Source organism: Limulus polyphemus, unplaced genomic scaffold (assembly GCF_000517525.1).
Source record: "Limulus polyphemus unplaced genomic scaffold, Limulus_polyphemus-2.1.2 Scaffold198, whole genome shotgun sequence".
Lineage (NCBI taxonomy): Eukaryota > Metazoa > Arthropoda > Merostomata > Xiphosura > Limulidae > Limulus > Limulus polyphemus.
The window spans coordinates 773,846-796,526 of NW_013665808.1; the positions used below are offsets into that span (position 1 = coordinate 773,846).

Here is a 22,681-nt window from a genome sequence, read left to right on the forward strand (position 1 = left end):
TTACATTTATTAAAAATTGTTTTCTTGCGTAATTGATTAATTCCGTTATAAAACTATTCATTTACCGTTCATTGTCAGTCAGGTTGAATGGAATATTAATACAGGCAGACAGCGAGCGCGTTGTCTGGTAATACAGAACTGTGTATAGTTAAGGTGTATTTTGTATTTTTATCATTTCTTGCTGAGTGAACACATTCAGTAACTCGATAAAACCACGTATATTAATCATAAACACGCAATTATTGTACAGTAATACAGAAACATTTTGTATGAATTAATATATTACTTTATTATCACATTATTAAAAGCAAACATTTTTTAAGATTGATTAGAAGAGATACTGTTTTTATTGGTATAGTTTGTTAAGAATCAGTACGCTTGGGTTTGGTAGAGGAAAGACTGCATTATGCATAATATAACGAACTGCTTTTCGTAATTTGATCGTCTTCACAAATGTTATTAAATGATGTTCCTTTTCATACAGAAGAAGAAGAAAATCGTATCAAAATTTCTTCTATACAAATGACCAATTAATCATCATTTCTTGAGTTGGTTATAAAGTTCTTCCTTTTTATGATAACTCCCGTTAGATGTTAGCAGTTCAGTAAAGAGAAACTTTCAATTTTTTGTTTCATTTTGTCATTACAATCCAGCTTTTACTTATAATTTATGAGACAATGCCATTATGAAGTCACCTTTACAAAGTTGTGTGAAAAGTTACCGTTATTTACAGCCAACTCCTACAAGAGTGGGGAAAAAGAGTCACCATTAATTACAACCATCTTCTCCACGAGACTGACGAGAAAGTCATTATTAATTACAACCATATCCTATAATGGTTTAATGAGAAGTCTAAGCGGCTATTCTTCTGTCTTCTCACATCGAACAGTCCCTAAGTTACTGTCATGCTACCTGGACCATGTTAACACGCAGTGAAGACCTAGAGCACAAACAGTACATCATCCCACATCCAGGACACACAGCAGCCGACGACACAGTGGGTAATATTGTTGCTGGAAAAACGTAAATATCAAAGAGTTATTTAGACAAAACGTTTTGTAAAATATAACACATTCGTGTATTCATATTGGTGTTGTAAGATATAAAAAAGTATGTTTTTACGACAAAATTATGACGAATATTGTTATATTTTTTTTAGAAATGATAGATCAACAGATTTTCTTTTTTATTAGATACAAATATACATAATATATCTTAATGAAAATGCATTTATTGATCCAAATCAATTTAAAAGACACTCAGAAAGACTGTTACTAAACTTTAATACATTATCATAAATCTACCAGTGGTATTTTCTTATCAAAATCGAATAAAATAAGAAATTTGGTTATTTAAGTAACTGTTAGAATATAATATGATGTAGTAAACCTATCTGAAATAAAATATTTGGTTATTCAAGTAACTGTCAGAATATAATATGATGTAGTAAACCTATCTGAAATAAAATATTTGGTTATTTAAGTAACTGTCAGAATATAATATGATGTAGTAAACCTATCTGAAATAGAATATTTGGTTATTCAAGTAACTGTCAGGATATGATATGATTTAATAAGCCTATCTGAAATAAAATATTTGGTTATTTAAGTAACTGTCAGAATATAATATGATGTAGTAAACCTATATGCCAGCCATGCTTTGACTTGTCACGTGCAGTTTGTTATATTTTCATTTTTAGAAGTGTATATTAGTGTTTGATGCAGTTACGAAAAATCAGATTTTAAAATATGCGTTCAACTTTTAGAAGTTTTCAACGCTCTTGTTAACCACGAATATTGTGAAACTTTTCGTATTTATTTATGAAAATAAGTTTGTTTTTGCAAAATGCAAAACGTATATATATATTTTCCATGGTTTCTTATCTTGGTTTTAAACATTAAATGCGCTTATATATATATGGATTATATTCCGTAGATCCTTAGGACCGCCCCCCAGTGGCACAGCGGTATGTCTGCGGACTTACAACGCTAGAATCCGGGTTTCGATACCCGTGGTGGGCAGAGCACAGATAGCCCTTGTGTGGCTTTGTGCATAATTAAAAACAAACAAACAATCCTTAGGACCCAACTCAATACATGTTAAGTAATTAAAGCCCATTGTTTTAACCCTTTTTTACCAAAACAGTTCCAGTACTGAAATTTCAATATCTGTTTCACAGAGATCACTTTTTATGAACGTTTATTATACATAAAAAAGTTATTATAATTCCAAAAAAAATTAATGAATAATTTATCTGTTTCGTTTGGCAACCCTGTATGTATAATTCGTTTATTTATTGTAAGAGCAAGAAAACAAGTTATCGAACAAAGAACTCTGAACTCTCCACCCACGTCTAACAAAAGTGGGTGAAACTATTAATAATTATTATTATTATTTAATTAAAAATACACTAAATACTTACAGCCGCTTTTGTTAGCTTGATTCGTCAGGTATTTTTTCTGCCTAGCTCTTGAATTTTGAAACCACACCTGAGTGACCCTTTTACTGAGACCCGTTATTTGAGCAATGCGTTCAAGATCTTGCCCATCAGGGTTTGAATCTAAGTTGAAGTTGGCTTGTAAAACTTGGAGCTGCTCTTCTGTGAAGGTTGTTCTAACTCTTTTCGTCTTTGTCCTGTAATGTCCCTCCTTGTCTCCGCTCTCTAGAAGGAATTTTTTAATTAGCTCATGCATTTAGTTTCACAACTTGATAAAACAAGTGCCCCTAAAATGTCCATTGAACATTTGTGCTATTAATTATTTTTTTCAATAATCACAAATGTGCAGATTAAAGCACAGTTGAAGATAGTTTTGAATATATTGTTTCACCCTGTGATCGTGTCAATTTATTAATTACTGTTAGGTGCTTTAATACAAATTGAATTCATCTGATATTAAAACATTTCAAAGTCATATACAAAATGCACTTCTCAAAACAGCAAAAAATATATTCAGGACTTGTAATGTTACAGCCTCGACAACGATAAACCAATGCTATCAAGTAATGTCAATTGCTCTCAGCTGATTCTTACCTAAATCTGACATCTGATGACCAGTTATGTGGTTTAAAGAGCAAATGACGAGTCAGTCAACTTATGCTATTATATACAATAGTTTTATAGTACCTTGCTTTAGTTGTCACAGAATTTCAAGTGTTTCTAGTTGTTCCAGAACCACGGCTAAACATCTAAGAATGCAGTTTGATGCTTAACTCGAGTAAAGACCAGTCAAGTGAATGGAAATCAAGTAATTAAAACACGCTGCTGCGAATTGGATACAAATGTCTCAGAATGTGGAATTATTTCGAACCCACTAATGCAGCTTACTCAGATAAAGACAAGGCAGATCATCTTCTATAATACAGATAGGTGACTGCTGTCTGTCGATCCTGACTGACTGCAATTGTATGGTACTTGCTCAAAGATCTAGTCAAATACTGGCAGCCGCAACTGGAAGTCATGTAAGTGTACAAATGTCTAATGAGAAGCATTCAGCTCACAGCAAGATATATAACAGCTTACCGTAACATATCCAGTGGATCAACGACATGTGGAGATATATTCCTTTATTACGCTTCACCCTGCAGTCAGATTACAGACTTATAATAACTTTAAGAGAATATGGAACAAGTTTCAACACTGTCTTCGTAGAGGAACGTGATATATATGTCGGTGGTGGTATTATGACGTAAGCATTAATGGACATAACAACACCTACATCATGTGGAATTACACATATCATCAACGCTAAATATTATGAGAAATACGTTCTAACAATCATTTGTACAACCCCGCATGATGCTGCAATTTACCCTGTACGTATCTCAACGAACGATAACGTTATTCTCCCACCAGATTAAAATGGTTGACACATTCTGACGAAGAGGGGATTGACAGAATGGAGTGGCTCCAAGCTCATCGGATTTACACCACATCGATCATGTATGGTATACCCTTTGACGACCTATTTAGTGAATTGACTTCAAATACCCAAGTTTATCTAGAAGAAACTGTTTCAAAGGAGTGATCAATAGTATTTTAGGATCTTATCAACACGTTGATTTACATCGACCCCAGGTTGGCATGGCAGCTCGTGATGAAGACACTACACATTTAAAGTAAATTACAAGCAATCTGATTATACAGCATCATCTCTTGAACAACCAACCATTTTCTTGTTATTTTAGTCAGTACTGCTTTGTGATTAGAAGAAAGAAACGAACTGAGAAAGGTAAGCGGTTTTAACTTCTCATAGTTAAATATTTTATATTCAAATTATCCTTTCAACTGTTTTGTGCAACATAGTATTGCCAAAACTTACAAAGCAGGACTTTCTTTCACCCTTAAAACTGACAGTCTGATGATGTCACTTGACCTATACACTACCCGTCAGGCAACGTGTAGTAAACATCATGATTTTGAAATGTCATCCTGCTTCAGATGTTAGGAGCAGACAATGCAATGTTTAAACAAAAACTGGCTTTTACATGTCATATTCATTTCTGCTCAATCAAAAGTGATCAGATATTTATACATTTCCAAGAAATTTTACCTCTAATCCAAAATTAATATGCAATCTCACAACTTAATTACACTCGTAAATTTCAAGATATCTAGTTGATATAATAATGCGACATCTTAATTGCGTTACGTTTTAGTATAATGTTACAATGATCTTTTATTTTCTGAGTTGATTGCAACGCGATCTTTACATCAAACTAGACACATTGTTTACAGCTTAGAGTAACTTACAAAACTTAAATGATGAAAATGATGCATTATTTGGAATATATATAGGAAAAGTTAAGTATCCATGTTATAACTCAGTGTTTTTTCTCTAGATTTTGAAACGACTTAATAATTTAGTAATATAAAAAAGATGAAATCCATGCTCGTGTTTGTCATTGTGATATAAAGTTCAATATTACAGCGTTTCTCCATAATTTACACTAAATTGTGCTATAGGTATAGCATTTTTCTTGTTCAGCTTCATTAATGACGATCCCCGGTAAATCGGCGGTAAGTTTGAAAGCTTATAACAGTGGTTACCAAACTCTTTTAGTCTGATGCTCCCTTGATGTGAATAAAAAAGTTTGAGATCCTCCCAACCTATAACTTTAGGATGGTGATTGAAAAACAGTGCCGTAGTAAAAACAATAACATTTCCGTTCGACATACTGTATCATTTAATTAATTCCACATAATTTTCATCGCCTTATTGAATATTTAGAATTGAAACTGATTCAGCATCTTTGTTTTCGGCCCATTTTTGGCGGCCCTCCAGAAAAAGCTTTACGGCCCCCAGGGGGCCGTGTCTCCCAATTTGGGAAACACTGGCTTATAATACTAAAACTGTAGTTTCGATGCCTGTGGTGGGCAAAGCAAAGATAGCTCATTTTGTAAATTTATGCTTATAACAAACAAACAAACAATAATATTATTGTCTTCTAGCGAAGTGACTGTAGTACCATTGACATTTTAATTACAAATTTACATAAACTTATTATATTTTATAATAGTGTAAATCTGTGCTTCTGAGTAATCACAATAAAAAAATCGATCGAAAATGCCTCTTACATTATACTTATATTACTTTAAAATAGGAGCTTTCTATGTGAGTGGTAAATAAATGTTCCGAAAAAGAGCGAAAATTCAAGTTAATTTTATAATCAAATTGCATAAACAGCGAACTTGTAAGATATCAGGAAATATGCAACAAACTTCTTGATTTTGGCTTTGGACATTGTTCCCGAGTATTCATAAATGCATGAACCGTCTTGTCCCAATTTGGCAGCCCTCATAATAATTTTGACATTCGGAGAACTCTCTCAACTAAGTGACACGTGATTTAAATTTTTTGGTTTGTAATGGCGACGGTTTTTTTAGTCGTTTCTTGTCTATTTGTTTTTTAATGAATATATAAGAGTCTATACATACATATTAACGGAAAATGATATAACGAAGAGAAGTAAACAACTAATATTAATATTACCAATCAACACATCAGCCACAGAAGATGGAACAATTTAGAAAATAGTCATGAGAGGTATGTTATTATAAGTAAGAATAACACAAATATCACAACTTCCTCGATAGTATATACCACTGTAATAATATGTAAACCATGTGGAGATCCAACATAATGTTAGGGTACACAATCTATAAACTATGTGGGAATGTCACAACCCAATAACATGAAAAATATATGAAGATGTAGCAAAACCCGAAACGTGAATAATCTGTAAACAATGTAAAGATGTAATAATACACTAACACTAAAAATCTGTAAACAATATGGAGATGTAACAATACACTAACAAGAATAATGTATAAAAAATGTGGGGATGTAATGATACACTAACAAAGAATAATATATAAACAATGTGGAGATGTAATAATACATTTAACAAGAATAATCTATAAACAATGTGGGGATGTTAGAATACACTAACAAGAATAATCTATAAAAAATGTGGGGATGTAATAATACACTAACAAGAATAATCTGTAAATAATGTGGGGATGTAATAATACATTTAACAAGAATAATCTGTAAACAATGTTGGAATGTAATAATACATTTAATAAGAATAATCTATAAACAATGTGGGGATGTAAGAATACACTAACAAGAATAATCTATAAAAAATGTGGGGATGTAATAATACATTTAACAAGAATAATCTATAAACAATATGGGGATGTTAGAATACACTAACAAGAATAATCTATAAAAAATGTGGGGATGTAATGATACACTAACAAAGAATAATATATAAACAATGTGGGGATGTAAGAATACACTAACAAGAATATTTTATGATTAATGTGGGAATGTAACAATGCATTAACATGATTAGTGTATAAATATTTAGAGATGTAGCAATACAATATCCCAACAATGTCTGAAAACGTCTCTCCTTGCTTTCTGTTTGAATTCTAATAATTTCACTGTAATTCCTAATCTCACGAACTTCAGAAGTAAGACCCACCTATATATATATGTAGAATTAGAAATATAAAGTAGACAGTAAGAAATATTACACTAAGAAAGACAGAGGTAAATGATTTTTCTGCTCATTATAGAATATTGTTTCATAGTTGAGTTACAAGCTTTGCTCCAACTCATAATATGCGGAAGTTCAACATAAAGTCATTGATATTGCCCTGACTACGTGTCTTGCCATTTGTACCATTGCACTGACGTTCATTTCACAGTTCATTGGGATTTTTTCCCCATGTTTGCACTATTAGAGTAACTATATATAGCTGGAGACTGGGAGCAGATTTAAGAAGCAGCTTTGGAATTGGTTTCCAGCCTATTTTATCAAAGAATAATAAAACCACTAAATATTGATGGTGTTACTTAAAAAAAAATCAGTTACACTGTTTTTCTCATATTGTTTTCAATACTCTTTAAATATGAAATCATGTCATATAAAGTAAGTAGATCGCTTTAGATCATACTACTCTTAGATCATTATTAATATCATGTATTAAAGCTAACATGTTTGTTAATTTTAGAACCGAATTTTAGTTACTAGGAAAATCATAACCAGAAGGGGCTTTTAGATAAAATTTACCCGTTTCTTTCCTCCCACCCTTCCCATCTTCTGGATGACAAATAAAGAAGAAAGAAGAAGACAGACTTCCTTGGTAGAACATCAGAAATACGTGGGCCCCCTTCCCATGTGTGCGACAGGACCTGCGACAGAAAGGGGATGAAACTTAGTCATCTGATTGAGGGAGGGTATACAAAATCTAAAGTACAATATATCTCGCCTTGCATATTCAACTATTAAATATTGGACTCCATACAATGAAATTTGCTAGATCAATCTTGTGAAAATCTCATTAAATTTAACAAAATTCTTAGATTACATTTATTGATATTAAGATATAAATAATTTTAAAAAAAAAACATGAGGATATATAATAAATACATAGCATCATACTTGACATTTTGGTTTGTTTTGAAACTTAGTTGAATGGACGACAATTGCCTGTTGTACAAACACAAAAGTAGAGGACGACATTTCGAACGTCTTCCGCCTTTTGTCTTTCGGAAGTCTTTCGAAACGTCGTCCTCTAAACTTGTGTTTCTACAACAGACAGTTGCCGTCATTTCAACTAAGTTTCATCATTGGGGTGTTTTCTTTTGGATATTCGTGCAAAGCTACACAAGGGCTATCGGCGCTAACCGTCCCTAATTTTGGGTTGATAGACTAAAGGCAAAGCAGTTATCAACAAGATTCACCATTAACTCTTATTCTATCCTAATCACAGGTTGGGATTTAACTATCACTCTTATAACGCACCCATGGCCCTAAAATGCGGAGCGCGATGTTGAATATTTGATATAGTGTTGTTTTCTACTGCGTAAAAGCGAGAATATCATAAAAGAACATTAAAATATACATTTCAATGAGTGATCTTTTTTTAAGGAAAAGGTTTTTGAATTTCAATGTCATTATTTATTGCGTGGCAGCGTTTCCCAAACTTTTGTTATCCACGCTCCCTTTAATAAATATGGTTTCTTGCGCGCCCCCTCTTTTTATAAATGAGTGAAAGAGTGAGTTAACGAGTGACGAGATGTAATCATGGATACACATTAAAATGTTATATGTATTGTAGTAATTGATATATTACATGGATACACATTGAAATGTTATATGTATTGTAGTAATTGATATATTACATGGATACACATTAAAATGTTATATGTATTGTAGTAATTGATATATTACATGGATACACATTAAAATGTTATATGTATTCTAGTAATTGCTTATTATTTTCATTAATAAAAAATTTATCTAAACGCTTAATTTTGCGTTATTGCACAACTGACTCTACCCAACTGCCTGCGCCCCCAAGAGATTATTTACACCCCCTGGGAGATGCAACCCATACCTTGGGAAGCACATGTGTATAGTGTTTTTGAAAAGGCATGAAATTCTCTATCAAGTTTGTATGAAAATTTGCTCAAATAAAGTGAAAAGCATGAGAGGTCGCTTATGAAATATTAGATCTACATATCCTTACTGGTTAGTAATTTTTATGATGATGAACATAAACGGTTCGTTATCAGAGTATGTATTTATATACATATAAATATACGTATGTTCTTTGTTAGTTATTTCTCAAATAGCATAGATATACTCATTGAGAAATTCATCAATATATACATTTGTTGATATGAAGAGAGATGGTAGAATGGGCTGTTAAAATATCACTATCAGCTGTTTGTTTACAACACGATATGTATCTGAAACAAACCTTATCACTAGAATAGTTCTAAGGTATTGTGATTTAGTGTTGTGCATCAAAGTATCACTCTCATCAGCGGAATCTTAACCTGTTTAGCTTCACCAAGTACATGATGTTTAACACATATGATATTGAAAAAGGGAGGAACCCTGTATCCTCAGGAGTTTTTCTCTTCTACATGTGGCACCGTGTCTGAGTTCCTGTCTTCTTCCAAACTATATGTTCTCGTGTGTATTCGAAGATTTGCAAGACAGATATGGAATTGGTAGAATAAGCAGATTTTGATTACATAACACATTTTCTGAGAATCTGCTCAATATTCTGTTTTGGATTACGTTTTCAGAAAGCTTAGAGAATTATGGCCCGGATTATATTCCTACCCAGCTGTAACACTATAGACCACATCATAGCATTCAACAGCTGTTTCTATCATCACACGTGCAAATTCACTGTGTCTATGATAGTTTGTCTCTATCATTCCTCGGGCTGTTTTTGACTATACAGACAGATCATAGGTATTTCAACATATCTGCATCTTTTTTAAACTCGTGCTCTTGCTCTTGTTAATCCCAGCAACCAAACGAGAGAGAAAAATAAAACCAACCAGTTGGATGACAGATCTGTGTTTTGCAGATACTTTATGGTTTTTCAATTGGACATCAGCGAACTTAATTACCACACTCCACACAATATCATTTTAAATCATATAATTTTCCGGATACCTACTGTGCTAAAATAGAACTTGGAAAATATTCCCACCAAGATGGAAGTACAAGACGTTTTTTTTCTTTTTTTTTTTGCTGTTAAGACAGTTAATGTGTTCAATTTATTTGTTAGTAGTTATAAACAAAGCTACACAAAGGGCTATCTGTGCTCTGCCCACCAAGGGCATCGAAACCTGGTTACTAGCGTTGTAAGTCCGCTGTGCCACCGGGGGGCTGTTAAACTTATACAGCCGTTAAAACCACATTTTCTTCCCGTTGTTTTGAGATATGGTGTTCTGTTAATATTAAAGGGCCTTAATGAAACGCATGTTTTCAGATGTTAATATTCGACTGCAGAAATGAAATAGTTTCAACTGTTAAACACGTGATCGTACTCATACTTAACGTTGGAAAACTTTTCCTATACCTAATTTTGTAATATATAATATTTTTGGCAGGAATATTTTTAGAATAAGCATATTTGGAAACTACGCTTTCATTTTTCTCATTTTCAACAACAGCGAAAGAAAAAAAAAAAAAGGTGTTGGTCAATGTAAGCTCTTTTTTTTTGTATGTTTATTTCACCGACTTCTTATATTCACTGTTGCAGCATGACTAAAACATGTACGAACCATTCTTCTCATTCTGAGATTCATTTCGTTTTAGCTAATAGATTGTCTGAATCAAGTTCAAGAAGTAGTTATAAAAAAGTTTACTAACTGTTGTTATTTTAAAATGTTGTGAAGGTTTCATGTTAAGGGTCTCTTTTAAAATAATTCGTATTTTCTTAATTTCACGACCCATTCAATTTCCAACTTTGTTTGAAGTGTTGAAGTATAATAAAGATTGATAAGTCAATTAACGCAAGTATGATGAATGGAATATTTGGCATAAAAGATGATATTATGGGAAGATTAATATTAAAACAATGTTGTCTTGGAATTAATAGTCTCAATGTGCATTTTCTATTACCTGCATTTAGAAAAGGTACCGATTTTGCAAGTGAATGTACTTGTATGCTTTAGATAAAGGCACTCAAAATTGGAGCTAGTACCTTTGTTTATGTTTTAAACGTTACGTGATATATAACAGCAAAATAAAATATATAAAAACACTTCATAACTTTAGACTTTTATATTATTTATCATTTTTGAAAATGTCAGTGACATAATGTAGCTATACCAGAAACTTATTTACGTGATACAGTAAGCTTCAACAACCTTAACCACATTATAGGTCATCACGAATTCATCGGGGTTATATGTAAAGGTTGCTGACGTTGTCTTAGTGCAAAGTTACAGAATGGGCTATCCGCGTTCTGCCCACTGTGAGGAATCAAATCCCGGATTTTAGCGTTGTAAATCAATAAACTTATCGCTGTTCAAACGGGGTACATTGGTAAACCGACCCATAAAAAATTCCATTTGTGTGGAAGTCGTAATGGCAAATCGCTGTTTTAAATGAATTGATTTCTAAACTAAGTATTACCTAGTTTTGTAGAAAGTGTCACATTAAGTTCAATAAGGAGCTCCTATGCTTCAAATGCATAATGAATTATAAAAAATGGGCATTCAGCTACCATGCCCAGTGTAGTATAACGTTTTAAACTTTACGTTGTACATCTGATTATCCTTTAGAAAACTTAACTAATACAGCAAAAGGTCTTTAAAAATATACACAAATTATTAGTGTGAAGAAGATATCTATTGGTCAAACACGCAGGGCAGATAATACTTAAAAACATGTACGTAAAATAAATCTCAGCTTGTTTACTTTTTCACTTAACTTATATTCATCTTTAGCAATTTCTATTGAATATATATATATATATATTTAGAAATATTAATTCACCGGAGAATTTTCAGAACTCTATTGTTATAAGTTATGAGGTGCAAAAACTAGCTGAAAAAAAAACATGTCAACAAAAAGTCAAAATTTAATATTCCTATTTTCGGAGTTAGTTTGATTATTTGTTAACTCACTAGTCTTCAAATGCTGACGTAAATTACTATTCTTTTCTTTCGAATTATCGGAGTGTTTTTATTTTTTCCAACTGTGAAAAAGGCTCCATTCAGCACGTCGCTCTCTAAAGGCACTTAGTTTCTCAAAATATACTTATTAAAACTAGCCAGTTAGAAATTCCCAGTTATGCCTATATTTAGTATATGCTCAAATATAGTGTAACAAATAGACTTTGCAAAAGCCTAATACCTGATTTATTGTTGCTGAATGTATTCTATTTTATACTTGGATATGGTTATTTTTTATGCTTCCAAAATATAAATCGTGCCAAAGACCCACTTACATTTATTCGAACCGTTGAATCGTGCAACAAAGCCTTTCGTTTCACTTACCATAGTTCGAACCGTTGAATCGTGCTACAAAGCCTTTCGTTTCACTTACCATAGTTCGAACCGTTGAATCGTGTCGTAGATCCATCCACTTCACTTGCCATCGTTCAAACTATTGAATCATGCCACAGACCCGTGAGTTTCACTTACCTTTATTCGAACCGTTGAATCGTGCTTCAAAGCCTTTCGTTTCACTTACCATAGTTCGAACCGTTGAATCGTGTCGCAGATCCATCCACTTGTCATCGTTCAAACTATTGAATCATGCCACAGACCGTGAGTTTCACTTACCTTTATTCGAACCGTTGAATCGTGCTACAAAGCCTTTCGTTTCACTTACCATAGTTCGAACCGTTGAATCGTGTCGCAGATCCATCCACTTCACTTGCCATCATTCAAACTATTGAATCATGCCACAGACCCGTGAGTTTCACTTACCATCGTTCGAACCGTTGTCTCCGTCAAGAAACTCAAAGTAGTGAGTTTTACAAAGAACTCTGCTGTCATACAAAGCAAACTCTTCTCCCGTCGACAACTGCCTTTGACAAGAATCACAGGCAAAACATGCCAAGTGATAAACCAGATCACGGGCCCTCCGAACCCAGTCTGTTGGCTGAATTGTTCTGCTGCACTTACAACATTTCGCTCCGAATTCCCTAAATAAAACATATATTCCTAAGAAGACTGTAGCATATAACGTTTGAATATGCATCTTTTTAAGCTCTTAAAATAACACTGAAACTACTAAGCGGTCAGAAAATTGTATAGATCCACGAACACATTTGTATTACATTTAATTACATGGTATTTACGCAATTATTTTGGAAACTATCGACTAAGAAATTAAAATATTTAGCAATGGGTTAAAAGCTGGCTTAGTTCTATTTATATATTTATAAACAATACTACGTTTATGTTGAAGTTATTAATCACACAACATCATAATATTATTCTTGTACATTATTTTTCGCTAATTAAATGTACGACAAAAATATACTTTCCTTATATATTGTTTAGTTTTTTTATATTTACTCCTACTGTTTGCAAAGAATAACTAAGAACAATTAGGGGAACATAAATTAAGCATTTGCAAAATTACTTTAAACATCTACAAAGTACACTTACATATATTTATATACATATATATGTTTTTTAACTCAGATGGTATGTAATTATCAATACATTCTGATCAAAGCAAGCTAACTACATGCATGAAAACTAAAAGATAATAACTTATTAAATAATGTATCTAACTTTATATAATGCTTTAATCAGGATATATAATTTCATAAAATAAAAATAAAACAAGAAAACTAAAACTTCCAACAGATTCATTAGAAGGGAATCGAAGTTTAATGATGATTAACTGTATATTCCGAAACGTTGAAGTATTAAATGTTTGTTGCCGCCTCACAAGCGTCAAGTGTTCGTTGCTGTTGCCGTTTTACTTTTATTGATCATAAAACAAAAACTTGTGATGATTTCATTAAATTGCTTCACCAACTGGGTACGTTCGCTCTTATTGATATTTTCGGCCATAATCCAAATGATATCTTACGAGGTTTAGCCAGCATACTAAGCTGACATATCTAAAAATATGTGTGTTTTGTTTGGGTTTTAAACGTAATCTATAAAAATCTGCACATAAGCGTCTCTAATTTTGAGGTGATAATTATAGGAAAGGCATATAGTCAGCAGCACCCACCGCTAACTCGTGGGCTCCTTTTGCCTAATAGAATAGTGGGATTTCATATCACTCATAGATCGCACCCACAACCCTAAGGTGCAGAGCGCATTTTTGCGGTATCTCGAAGCGAGTCATGAATACTAAGATTCACAATCCGAGCACACCACCTCTAGCCAGTCCCATGTTTAACCATAACAGTCGACAAAGAATGTTTTATCACTTCACACTTAACAACTCCATTACGGGTTTTCGGTAAGAAAAACGTTGGTAAGCTACAATGGACCTAAAAAAAATGCGCTGTTTAACAACGTTTCCAGTCATATTTCATTTTAAAAGATGAAGCCTCTGAATTATTTCAGAGAACACACTGCATCCATATTTCCCAGGTGCGATATTTACAAGAACGTCAGATAATTTAAACTACATATTTCAAACAACAAGACAATCAAAGATTGTAAATCTTAAATATTTTTATGCTTCAAAAAAGCACATTGATCTTAACCTCTCAGAATCAATATGCGTGTGTGTGTGCGTCCTTATCAAGCTATAAAAATACGAAACTTATCTTCTTGAGAATAACCTGTCTTTGTCTTCATACACTATGAATAAAGTCCCTAACTTTGAAATATATAAAAAATATACTATACTTCTATGCCTTAAAGAATCCTCAACTTTCAACAGCTACTCACAAGTTAATAGGTGACATAATCATTTCATTATGCGTAATTAAGTAAGATTTAAACAATCAAATATATTCAAGTTATATCCCGCATGTAAACAGAATCCTGAATATTTGAATATTATTAATCATGTGATAACATCTGCGTAAGCACAAGATAGCACACATTTTTCTACTCATACAAAATATAATAAAAAATTAGCATACAGTTTTCTACTCATACAAAATGTGATAAAAAATTATGATACAGTTTTCTACTCAGATAAAATGTGATAAAGAATTAGCGTACAGTTTTCTATTCTTACAAAATGTGATAAAAAATTGCTGAACTAAAAATAAATGAAGAATAAAAAGAAAATGATATTACGTGAAACTATCTATTTAATAGGGCATGATGAGCTGGGGATAAAGGTGACAGAACAAGGTGATTTGGGGATAAACGCTTGCATAACATGTTACGGTTATTAACTATGAGCTAATAACATAAAAAAACAATTCAGAATTTACAAGATATTCATCTTATTAAATATAGCAATTGTTAAGAATAACGCTTGTTCTAAACACAGGAAAGCTTTTTTTGCAATAAGTCATCTTTGAATAACTTGTACTCATTTATAAAAACCAATTCATTGTCTTACACTAAATGATAATTGAATTCAAGATCCTCTGGTTAAGTGAACGAATAAATAATGTTTACAAATAAATATTATGTTACGTGTAATCATAAAACCGTGTATATGTTTTAGTTGTAACGGTATGGATGTTTGAAACCTGTGAGTTAGAATAATCCCGGAAACACTGCAATAATAGATAACTTTACTTGACCAGAGAGATGGTCTTTGGTTTTTTCTAATTTTTGACAGGAAAGTAATTTATAAGATATTACATTAGTTCTTATTTCACTGTGGCATCGAAAAATGGCATTTGGATTAATAGACTTCAGGTTATATTCTATGTTCGATGTATTGTTAGTTTGTTTGTTGTGAATTTCGCGCAAACCTACACGAGGGCTATGCTAGCCGTCCCTAATTTAGTAGTGTAAGACTAGAGGGAAGGCAGCTAGTCATCATCACCCACCGCCAACTCTTGGGCTAGTCTTTTACTAAATAATAGTGGGATTGAACGTCATATTATAACACCCCCACGGATGAAAGGGCGAGCATGTTTGGTGGGATGGGGATTCGAATCCTCGACCCTCAGATTGCGAGTCGAGCGCCCTAACCACCTGGCCATGCCGGGTCCCGTTCGATGTATCATTTGTAAATACTGCACGTTTATTGTTAATCGCTCAGTGTTTAGTCTGCGGACTTATAACGCTAAAAACTGGGTTTCAATACTCGTGGTGGGCACAGCACATATAGCCTATTGTGTAGCTTTACGCTTAACAACAAACAAACAAAACACTCGGAGACTTCCTTACAAGGATATCTGCAATTTCCTCTTGACGATAAGACGTTTCAGTAATCTATCAAGGCGGTATATGTTTTGTATATTCATGATGTTAGGAAAACACGTAAATTCAAGAAATCAATTTAACGAAAAGATACGAAGCGCTATAGCTTATATCTCGATCGCTTTCAAAAGGTGGGTCTATCTTCTTTAGGGGCAAACTGTAGAAGAAAGGTCAACATTTCGAAGGTACTTGGGTTATAGCGTTTCGTATCTTTATTTTTTGTATGTGATATACTAACAAATGCATATATAACCTTTGTTGGCCCAGTAAAACATGTATTGTTTTCCTTCGTTATTTTTATTTTTTGTGCCCCTTACAAAATAAATGTTTGTGTATTTTACAATACGATTTCCTAGGCCTTCCAACTTGTGTTATTTAACCATATCGATTAATGTAAGATTTGAAAAAGCTTAGATATGTTCTTACTGGTTTCAGAGTTTATATCTTTTGTAAATATCCTAAACACTTACTCTTCTGCTATATGAAATAACACATATTACTGCAAGTCATATTTTATTATAGAGTTAAATAAATAATCCTCAAACGTTTCTCACAGAGCCCCCAGTGGCACAGCAATATGTATGCGGACTTACAATGCTAGAATCCTGGTTTTGATACCTGTGGTGGGCAGAGCACAGATAGCCTATTGTGTATCTTTCTGCTTAATTACAAACAAACAAAAAATACGGCATCGTCTACCTTTTTACTGTTTTGTTCGATTTTATTATTATTTTATCCTAAGTTATGTTTGTGTTTGTTAACGTGGAATACGAGCTATTGTTATTATTTTCTGCTATCAACTTATTGCCATTTTCACATCAATATTTACGCTACTGATATCAATATAGAACAAATAAATTCCTTTGGCAATGGGCAAATATAAATATAAACCTACTTTTTACCCAACTCGTTGTTGGGGCAATTCACTTAGAGTCCCATCTTCTTCTGTGGATAAAACAATAATAATTACCCGGCGACTATCAAGTAAAACCCAATTTTGGACACATCATGCGCATTCTAGTTTTATCAACTCGTAGTGGTCTATCCGATAAAACGAATTATTTATATATAGATAATATTCCTTTCAAGCCACCAACCGTTAATGAAGACAATGAACATCTTATTTACTTCAAAATATTATAAACCCTGTTTTTACTCTTTTTTGTTGCTGTTTAGTGCAAAACTATACTCTGTCCACCATAGGGGAATCAAACCCCGGACTTTAACCATATACGTCCGTAAAACTCACCTCTGACCCACTGTGGATAACTCTGTTTCTCACAAACTAGTTTTAGTAACAACAAACAATAAAAAACGAGTGTTTTAATGATTTTTATATTTTGCAGAAATTTATTACCGTGATTTCGAGAGCTTTACAGAAAGTTAATTATCATTTAATTAAATTCATTCCGCGAACGCAGACTTATTAAGACCTTTGCGTTATGTTCACGTGATGTTTGTGGTTATGTAGGAAACAATCGACCTGTTAGACTACCATCATCGAATCAAGCGTAGCGCGTGCCATCCCTTTCCTGTTTCCTAACGATTATGACATGCTTCACTTGTACGACCGCAACCAGGGGCTAGAAATTAAATTTAGAAATTTGAAGAAAGACAGCATACTTCTGGTTAATGGAATCTGCTGCTCTTGCTGGAAGCCAGATATTCTGCCGTGTGTATGTGACGTCAGAGTGTAAGTGCATTTGACGTAAGTCAATGTGCTGGATAGGGTCAGTTAGAATCAGTATAAATTTCTAGAGCAGCAGTTTATTCAATTGGAGTAACACACAGAATCTGAAGGTGGACTGCTTCACTCACGTGTCTATATTATATAGTAACTCAAACTGTGTTTTTTACAGCTTTCTTTATGTTATTCAATTAATCATTGCTCTGTCTGTGTGTTCAATCAGTTGTGAAAATCTGCTTGGCATGCCATGAAATGAATGAAACAAAAACTTTAACTAAAACACTGTAAAATAGGTTTTAAAATCTGACCCAGCTTTCACAACGCTCGAGAATGTGTGTGGCATTAAATGACGAATAACCTATGTCATTTTCCTCATAAATAACGGTTTAGCAAGCGTTACGGGAAGTATATGCAGTTGAACGTGCAAGTTTTTGTCTCGTTCTTTTTTATTCGCAAACGCACTGGTTCGCACGCGTGAACTAGACATTACTTAGGTTCATATTTGCATAATACAGGATCGTAATTGTATGATACTTGTAACAAAACATAGAAAGATATTTCTTCGATTTAAGAGTTTTTCACAAAATAGCAGAAAGTGGAGGCTGCACTAATGAGGTAATTTAACATTAGAAATATTCTACTTGAATTACAGTAACTAGTATTCTGACTGAGAACTTCTTCCATGCACGCTTATTTAAATTGAATGGAAAGTAACTCAATAGTTTCCGAATCAATAAAATCAAATCAGCATTATATGGCCTTTTTGTGGTGAGCCGTTTATATGAAGTTAGGCAAATATTAGTTTTTTTAAAGTTTTTTTAATTACCGAACTCCTTCCACACCATTGTATCCAATAACACATATTTAAAAGACGCTTGTGAAAGAAAGACTGAAAAGGTCAAAGTTTATAGATAAATCTTCAAATTAAATTAATTTTTGTATGTATTCGTAATCCACACGCATATTTGTGTCAATATTTAAATATAATACATGGCTTCTTTCCAAAAAAAAAAATAGTTTATTGAAAATTTTCTATTTTATCAAGCGATTTTGTAATACATAACTACACAATAGGCTATATGCGCTCTTACCACTGAGGGAATCGAACCCCAGATTTTAGCGTTAAACGTCTGTAAGCTTACCGCTGATCCGCCGGGGACTTCCATCGAACACCCTTAATATACAAAATAATCAAGAAAGTATTTCACATCCAAAAAATAACACTTAGTATGAAAGTTAAAGAGGGAAAAAAAACTTCATGGATAAGTGCTCTAGAATGACGTCTATTGCTCAAGTTATCGAAATGAACAGGTATAAAACACAACCAAAGATTAAAAAAAAAATTCTAAATGGCAAATTTGAAGCACCACACGCTTTCTGAAGAAACTCAGTCCAAAACGTTATCTTAGTATTGTGACACCTTACTCCTGCGAAAAAAAAGGTACAAATTCAACATTATTTGAGAAATAGAACTTTCAAACTAAACTTTCAGAGAATTTGAGAACTACAAAATAGAAAACTACCACTGAGGTTTAATAGTACTTAGGCATCAAAAGGTGTTCAGTATATAGCCTCTAGTGAATCGAAAACAGTTGAATAAGAGCGATAAATTTGTAGCATTTGTACCACAATTGATAGGATTAATTGCAATATTAATGACATTGTTGTTTACATTTGTTGCGTGAGTCACAAGCAACTTGGTTCACAAATAATTCAGAAAAATTTTTTTTGAAAAGCCCACGTATCTCACTGGTAATTTCAGGTTTAAAACTAGCCCAGTATGGGGCTGGAGTAAATAAACAGTCGATGAGGAATATATCGGAGACTTGCTATTACTGCCTAAATTTATTAGGTTTGAAATATATAACTTAATCAATTACGTTTTATTAAGCTGGAGTTAGCTGTCTTGCCTTGTCAGAAGACGAAAACTATATATATATAATACCTTTATTTGTTTCTTGTTATGTACAAAGCTACACAATGGGCTATCTGTGCTCTGCCCACGACGAGGAGCGTTATAAGCCTACAGACTTGCTGCTGTGTCACTGGGAGTATATAGCACATACAGTTATATTTTGTGTAAAGTTTCGTGCATTAGTCAAACTTATAATAGAACCTGTCTGGTTTTCGGGTGTCAGTTCGAACTGTCCCACCCATGGTTATAAGTTCTTAGTTTTAGTGTATATACGTAATAGTTTTATCCATAGCCGTACAGTGTTGTCTTAAACAAATATTCAGTTTTTATCAAACACAAGTACAAGCTTTCGGAGTAAACATATTACTCATTAAATATTATAATCTATAATTCATTAACAATTTTAAGCATTCTTGTTGTACAGTAAGAAAAAGAAAAAAAAACATAAAGGCTACAATACTGTGGAATTACTAGCCTTGTTTAAAATATCGGTATACCTACAGATTTTCAATCATTTCATGTTATTGAAAAAAAAAAACATCCTGTATAAATCACGAATCACTAAACGTTTTCTTGGATCACCAAGTAAAACTACATTTTCGCTCTCTGCTTTTAACTTGAAGTTTTTAAAGTAAATTTTGAAGTTTAGTATTTCTGCTTACAGACCCTTGGCCAAAACGGCTGCATGTCCCTAGTATTCTGCTCTGGGACTGCGTGCGAACATATAATTAGAACTACAAACCTACAAAGGTCATATAATGAACAGCAAGTTATGTTGACCTTCCAGTTTATATGGTTCACATATAACTGCTCTGATTACCGACTTTTGTAATTTTTACCGTTCCCTAGTGTATTTAAGTCTTATTCTGTTACAACAGATCTGCTTTTCTTGTGATAAGTAGTCAGTCCTGGGATCGCAAGTAATTTGAACAAAGTCTATTTTGTACCCGTGAGAAAAGTAGAGCTGGTTTTTTGTCCTTTTGATAAATTCATAATAATCAACCGTATTTTAAAATGAAAGTATATATGTAATTTTTTACAATAATAAACTGTACTACACCCAATTTTCACATCCACTAAATAGTGTCAGAATTAACACACTGAAAAAAAAATTGAATAAAAGTGTCGATTGTATGATATTGCAACAGTATAAAACTGTTACGATTGAGACAGTTGATGATGAAACGGCTCTGATCAAGACACGTGGTCGTGTGTCATGCGGTCAAAACAACCTGCAGGACATATTGTGTGTTATTAACAGGAGTGATAGTTAAGCAGTTTTCAACTTTCTGTTGTTCGGACTGTGGTAATTCAAACCATCACATATTTTCAATGCTAGTGGACCCTTATTTCACATACGAAATTCCAAGGCAATCTATTAAGAAGTACACGAGATACAAAATATCCAATTGTGAGTGAATTTCTTACTATTTTTTTCTTTGCACCGAACGTTTATTTATTGTTTATTGTTTTTGGAAGTAAGCACAAATCTACACAATGGGCTATCTGTGCTCTGCCCATCACGGGTATCGAAACCCGGTTTCTAGCGTTGTAAGTCCGCAGACATACCGCTGTGCTACTGGGGGGGGGGCTGCACCGAAAGTACGAAACATTTATTTGATAGCAAAAACATACTTAACTTTCATGGATGTTTTTCAAATTAGGTGCACTAATAGATATTTACAACCTACAATTAGGTGTCAAATTTGGTCTAAATGTAGGTCATATGTGCAAAGTCATTCAACAAAAACCGTTCAATTTTGACAAATATTTTTGCGCACGCAAAAAGTCACGTGAGCTATCAGTCTAATATCTTTATTACAGCTTTACCTTATAGTAAAGGTAGACCGTTTTTAGTTTTTTGTTATTCGGATTAAAGACGGTTGATTAAGAGCAGCAAAACTATAGGGTGAAAGCACATGTAGATACACAAGTATTGGTTAGGGCAAGCAAGCTAGATTAGCAGTTTCTAGCTCAAGTTTTCAAAATAATCATAAAGGTGGACTATTATTATTTATTGCCAACTTATAAGCATAAATGTGTTAAATTTTAGGAAATTCTCCTAATTAGAGAGAGTTTAGCGTCACGTAATATTAGCTTAAGCAATTGGCGTAAATAATGATGCTTGAAACAACTGTACCGAGTGTATACGGTGATGACAAGAAACTGTTAATCTAGGTTCTATGGCGTTACTATAAAGGAAGTTATTAGCAATGTTTCAGAGAGGAAAACTACCACCATGTATTTTAGATAATCTGGTTGGTTCTCTAAAGTAAAGGTCTGTTCCGAATAACAGAATTGCAATCCTAAAGCTAATGTGGGTTACTATCGAGTGTCACTTTCTTAATTGGTGTGGTTTTTGGTGTGTATTGACATAAAGTTCTGATATTTAATCAAAAACATTTTAGGTGTGAAAAATAAGGTACGGCCAAAAAAGGATTCAGCGTGTGACTTAAAGGAATGAAATCAAAATTGGGGTCAAACTGGTAGCTACACTTATAGCATCGATAATAATTTTACAGCAAATATTCATTCATTAGTTAACTAGGCCGAGTATTTTGTTGTACACACCATCATGCCCCAAGTTGAACAAAAAACGCGGCCTGGCTAACTAATGAATGAATATTTGCTTTAAATTCTTATCAATGATATAAGTGTAGGTACCAGTTTGACCCCAATTTTGATTTCATTCCTTTAAGTCACACGCTGAATCCTTTTAGGGCCGCACATTTGTTTCACGCCTGATGTGTTTTTGATTAGATTTGTTCATGTCACAAAATAAAAATCCAAATCATATTATTTCGTGGGAGTAGTACGTTGTGACCTAATTCTTTATATCACTAAAATCCATGTATGATTTCCAAGTGACATGCCCATGTATTTGAGTGTATCAGGGAGCAATGTCAGAAATAAGATAACGATATGCAAGGGAAAACT

The 22,681-nt window shown here is 33.1% G+C and overlaps 1 protein-coding gene across 1 annotated transcript in view; it reads right to left on the reverse strand.

Moving 5' to 3' along the window:
- Positions 1–823: 823 nt before the first annotated feature.
- The window catches only part of LOC106478303 (LIM/homeobox protein Awh-like), a 56,938-nt gene continuing 35,080 nt past the window's right edge, over positions 824–22,681 (reverse strand). The window contains exons 3-5 of the mRNA XM_022381893.1: positions 12,762–12,979; positions 2,423–2,662; positions 824–1,013 (exon numbers count right to left, since the gene is read on the reverse strand). Of these exons, the coding sequence (XP_022237601.1) occupies positions 904–1,013; positions 2,423–2,662; positions 12,762–12,979 (568 nt within the window). The 3' untranslated portion in view covers positions 824–903. The remainder of the gene's footprint in view (positions 1,014–2,422; positions 2,663–12,761; positions 12,980–22,681) is intronic.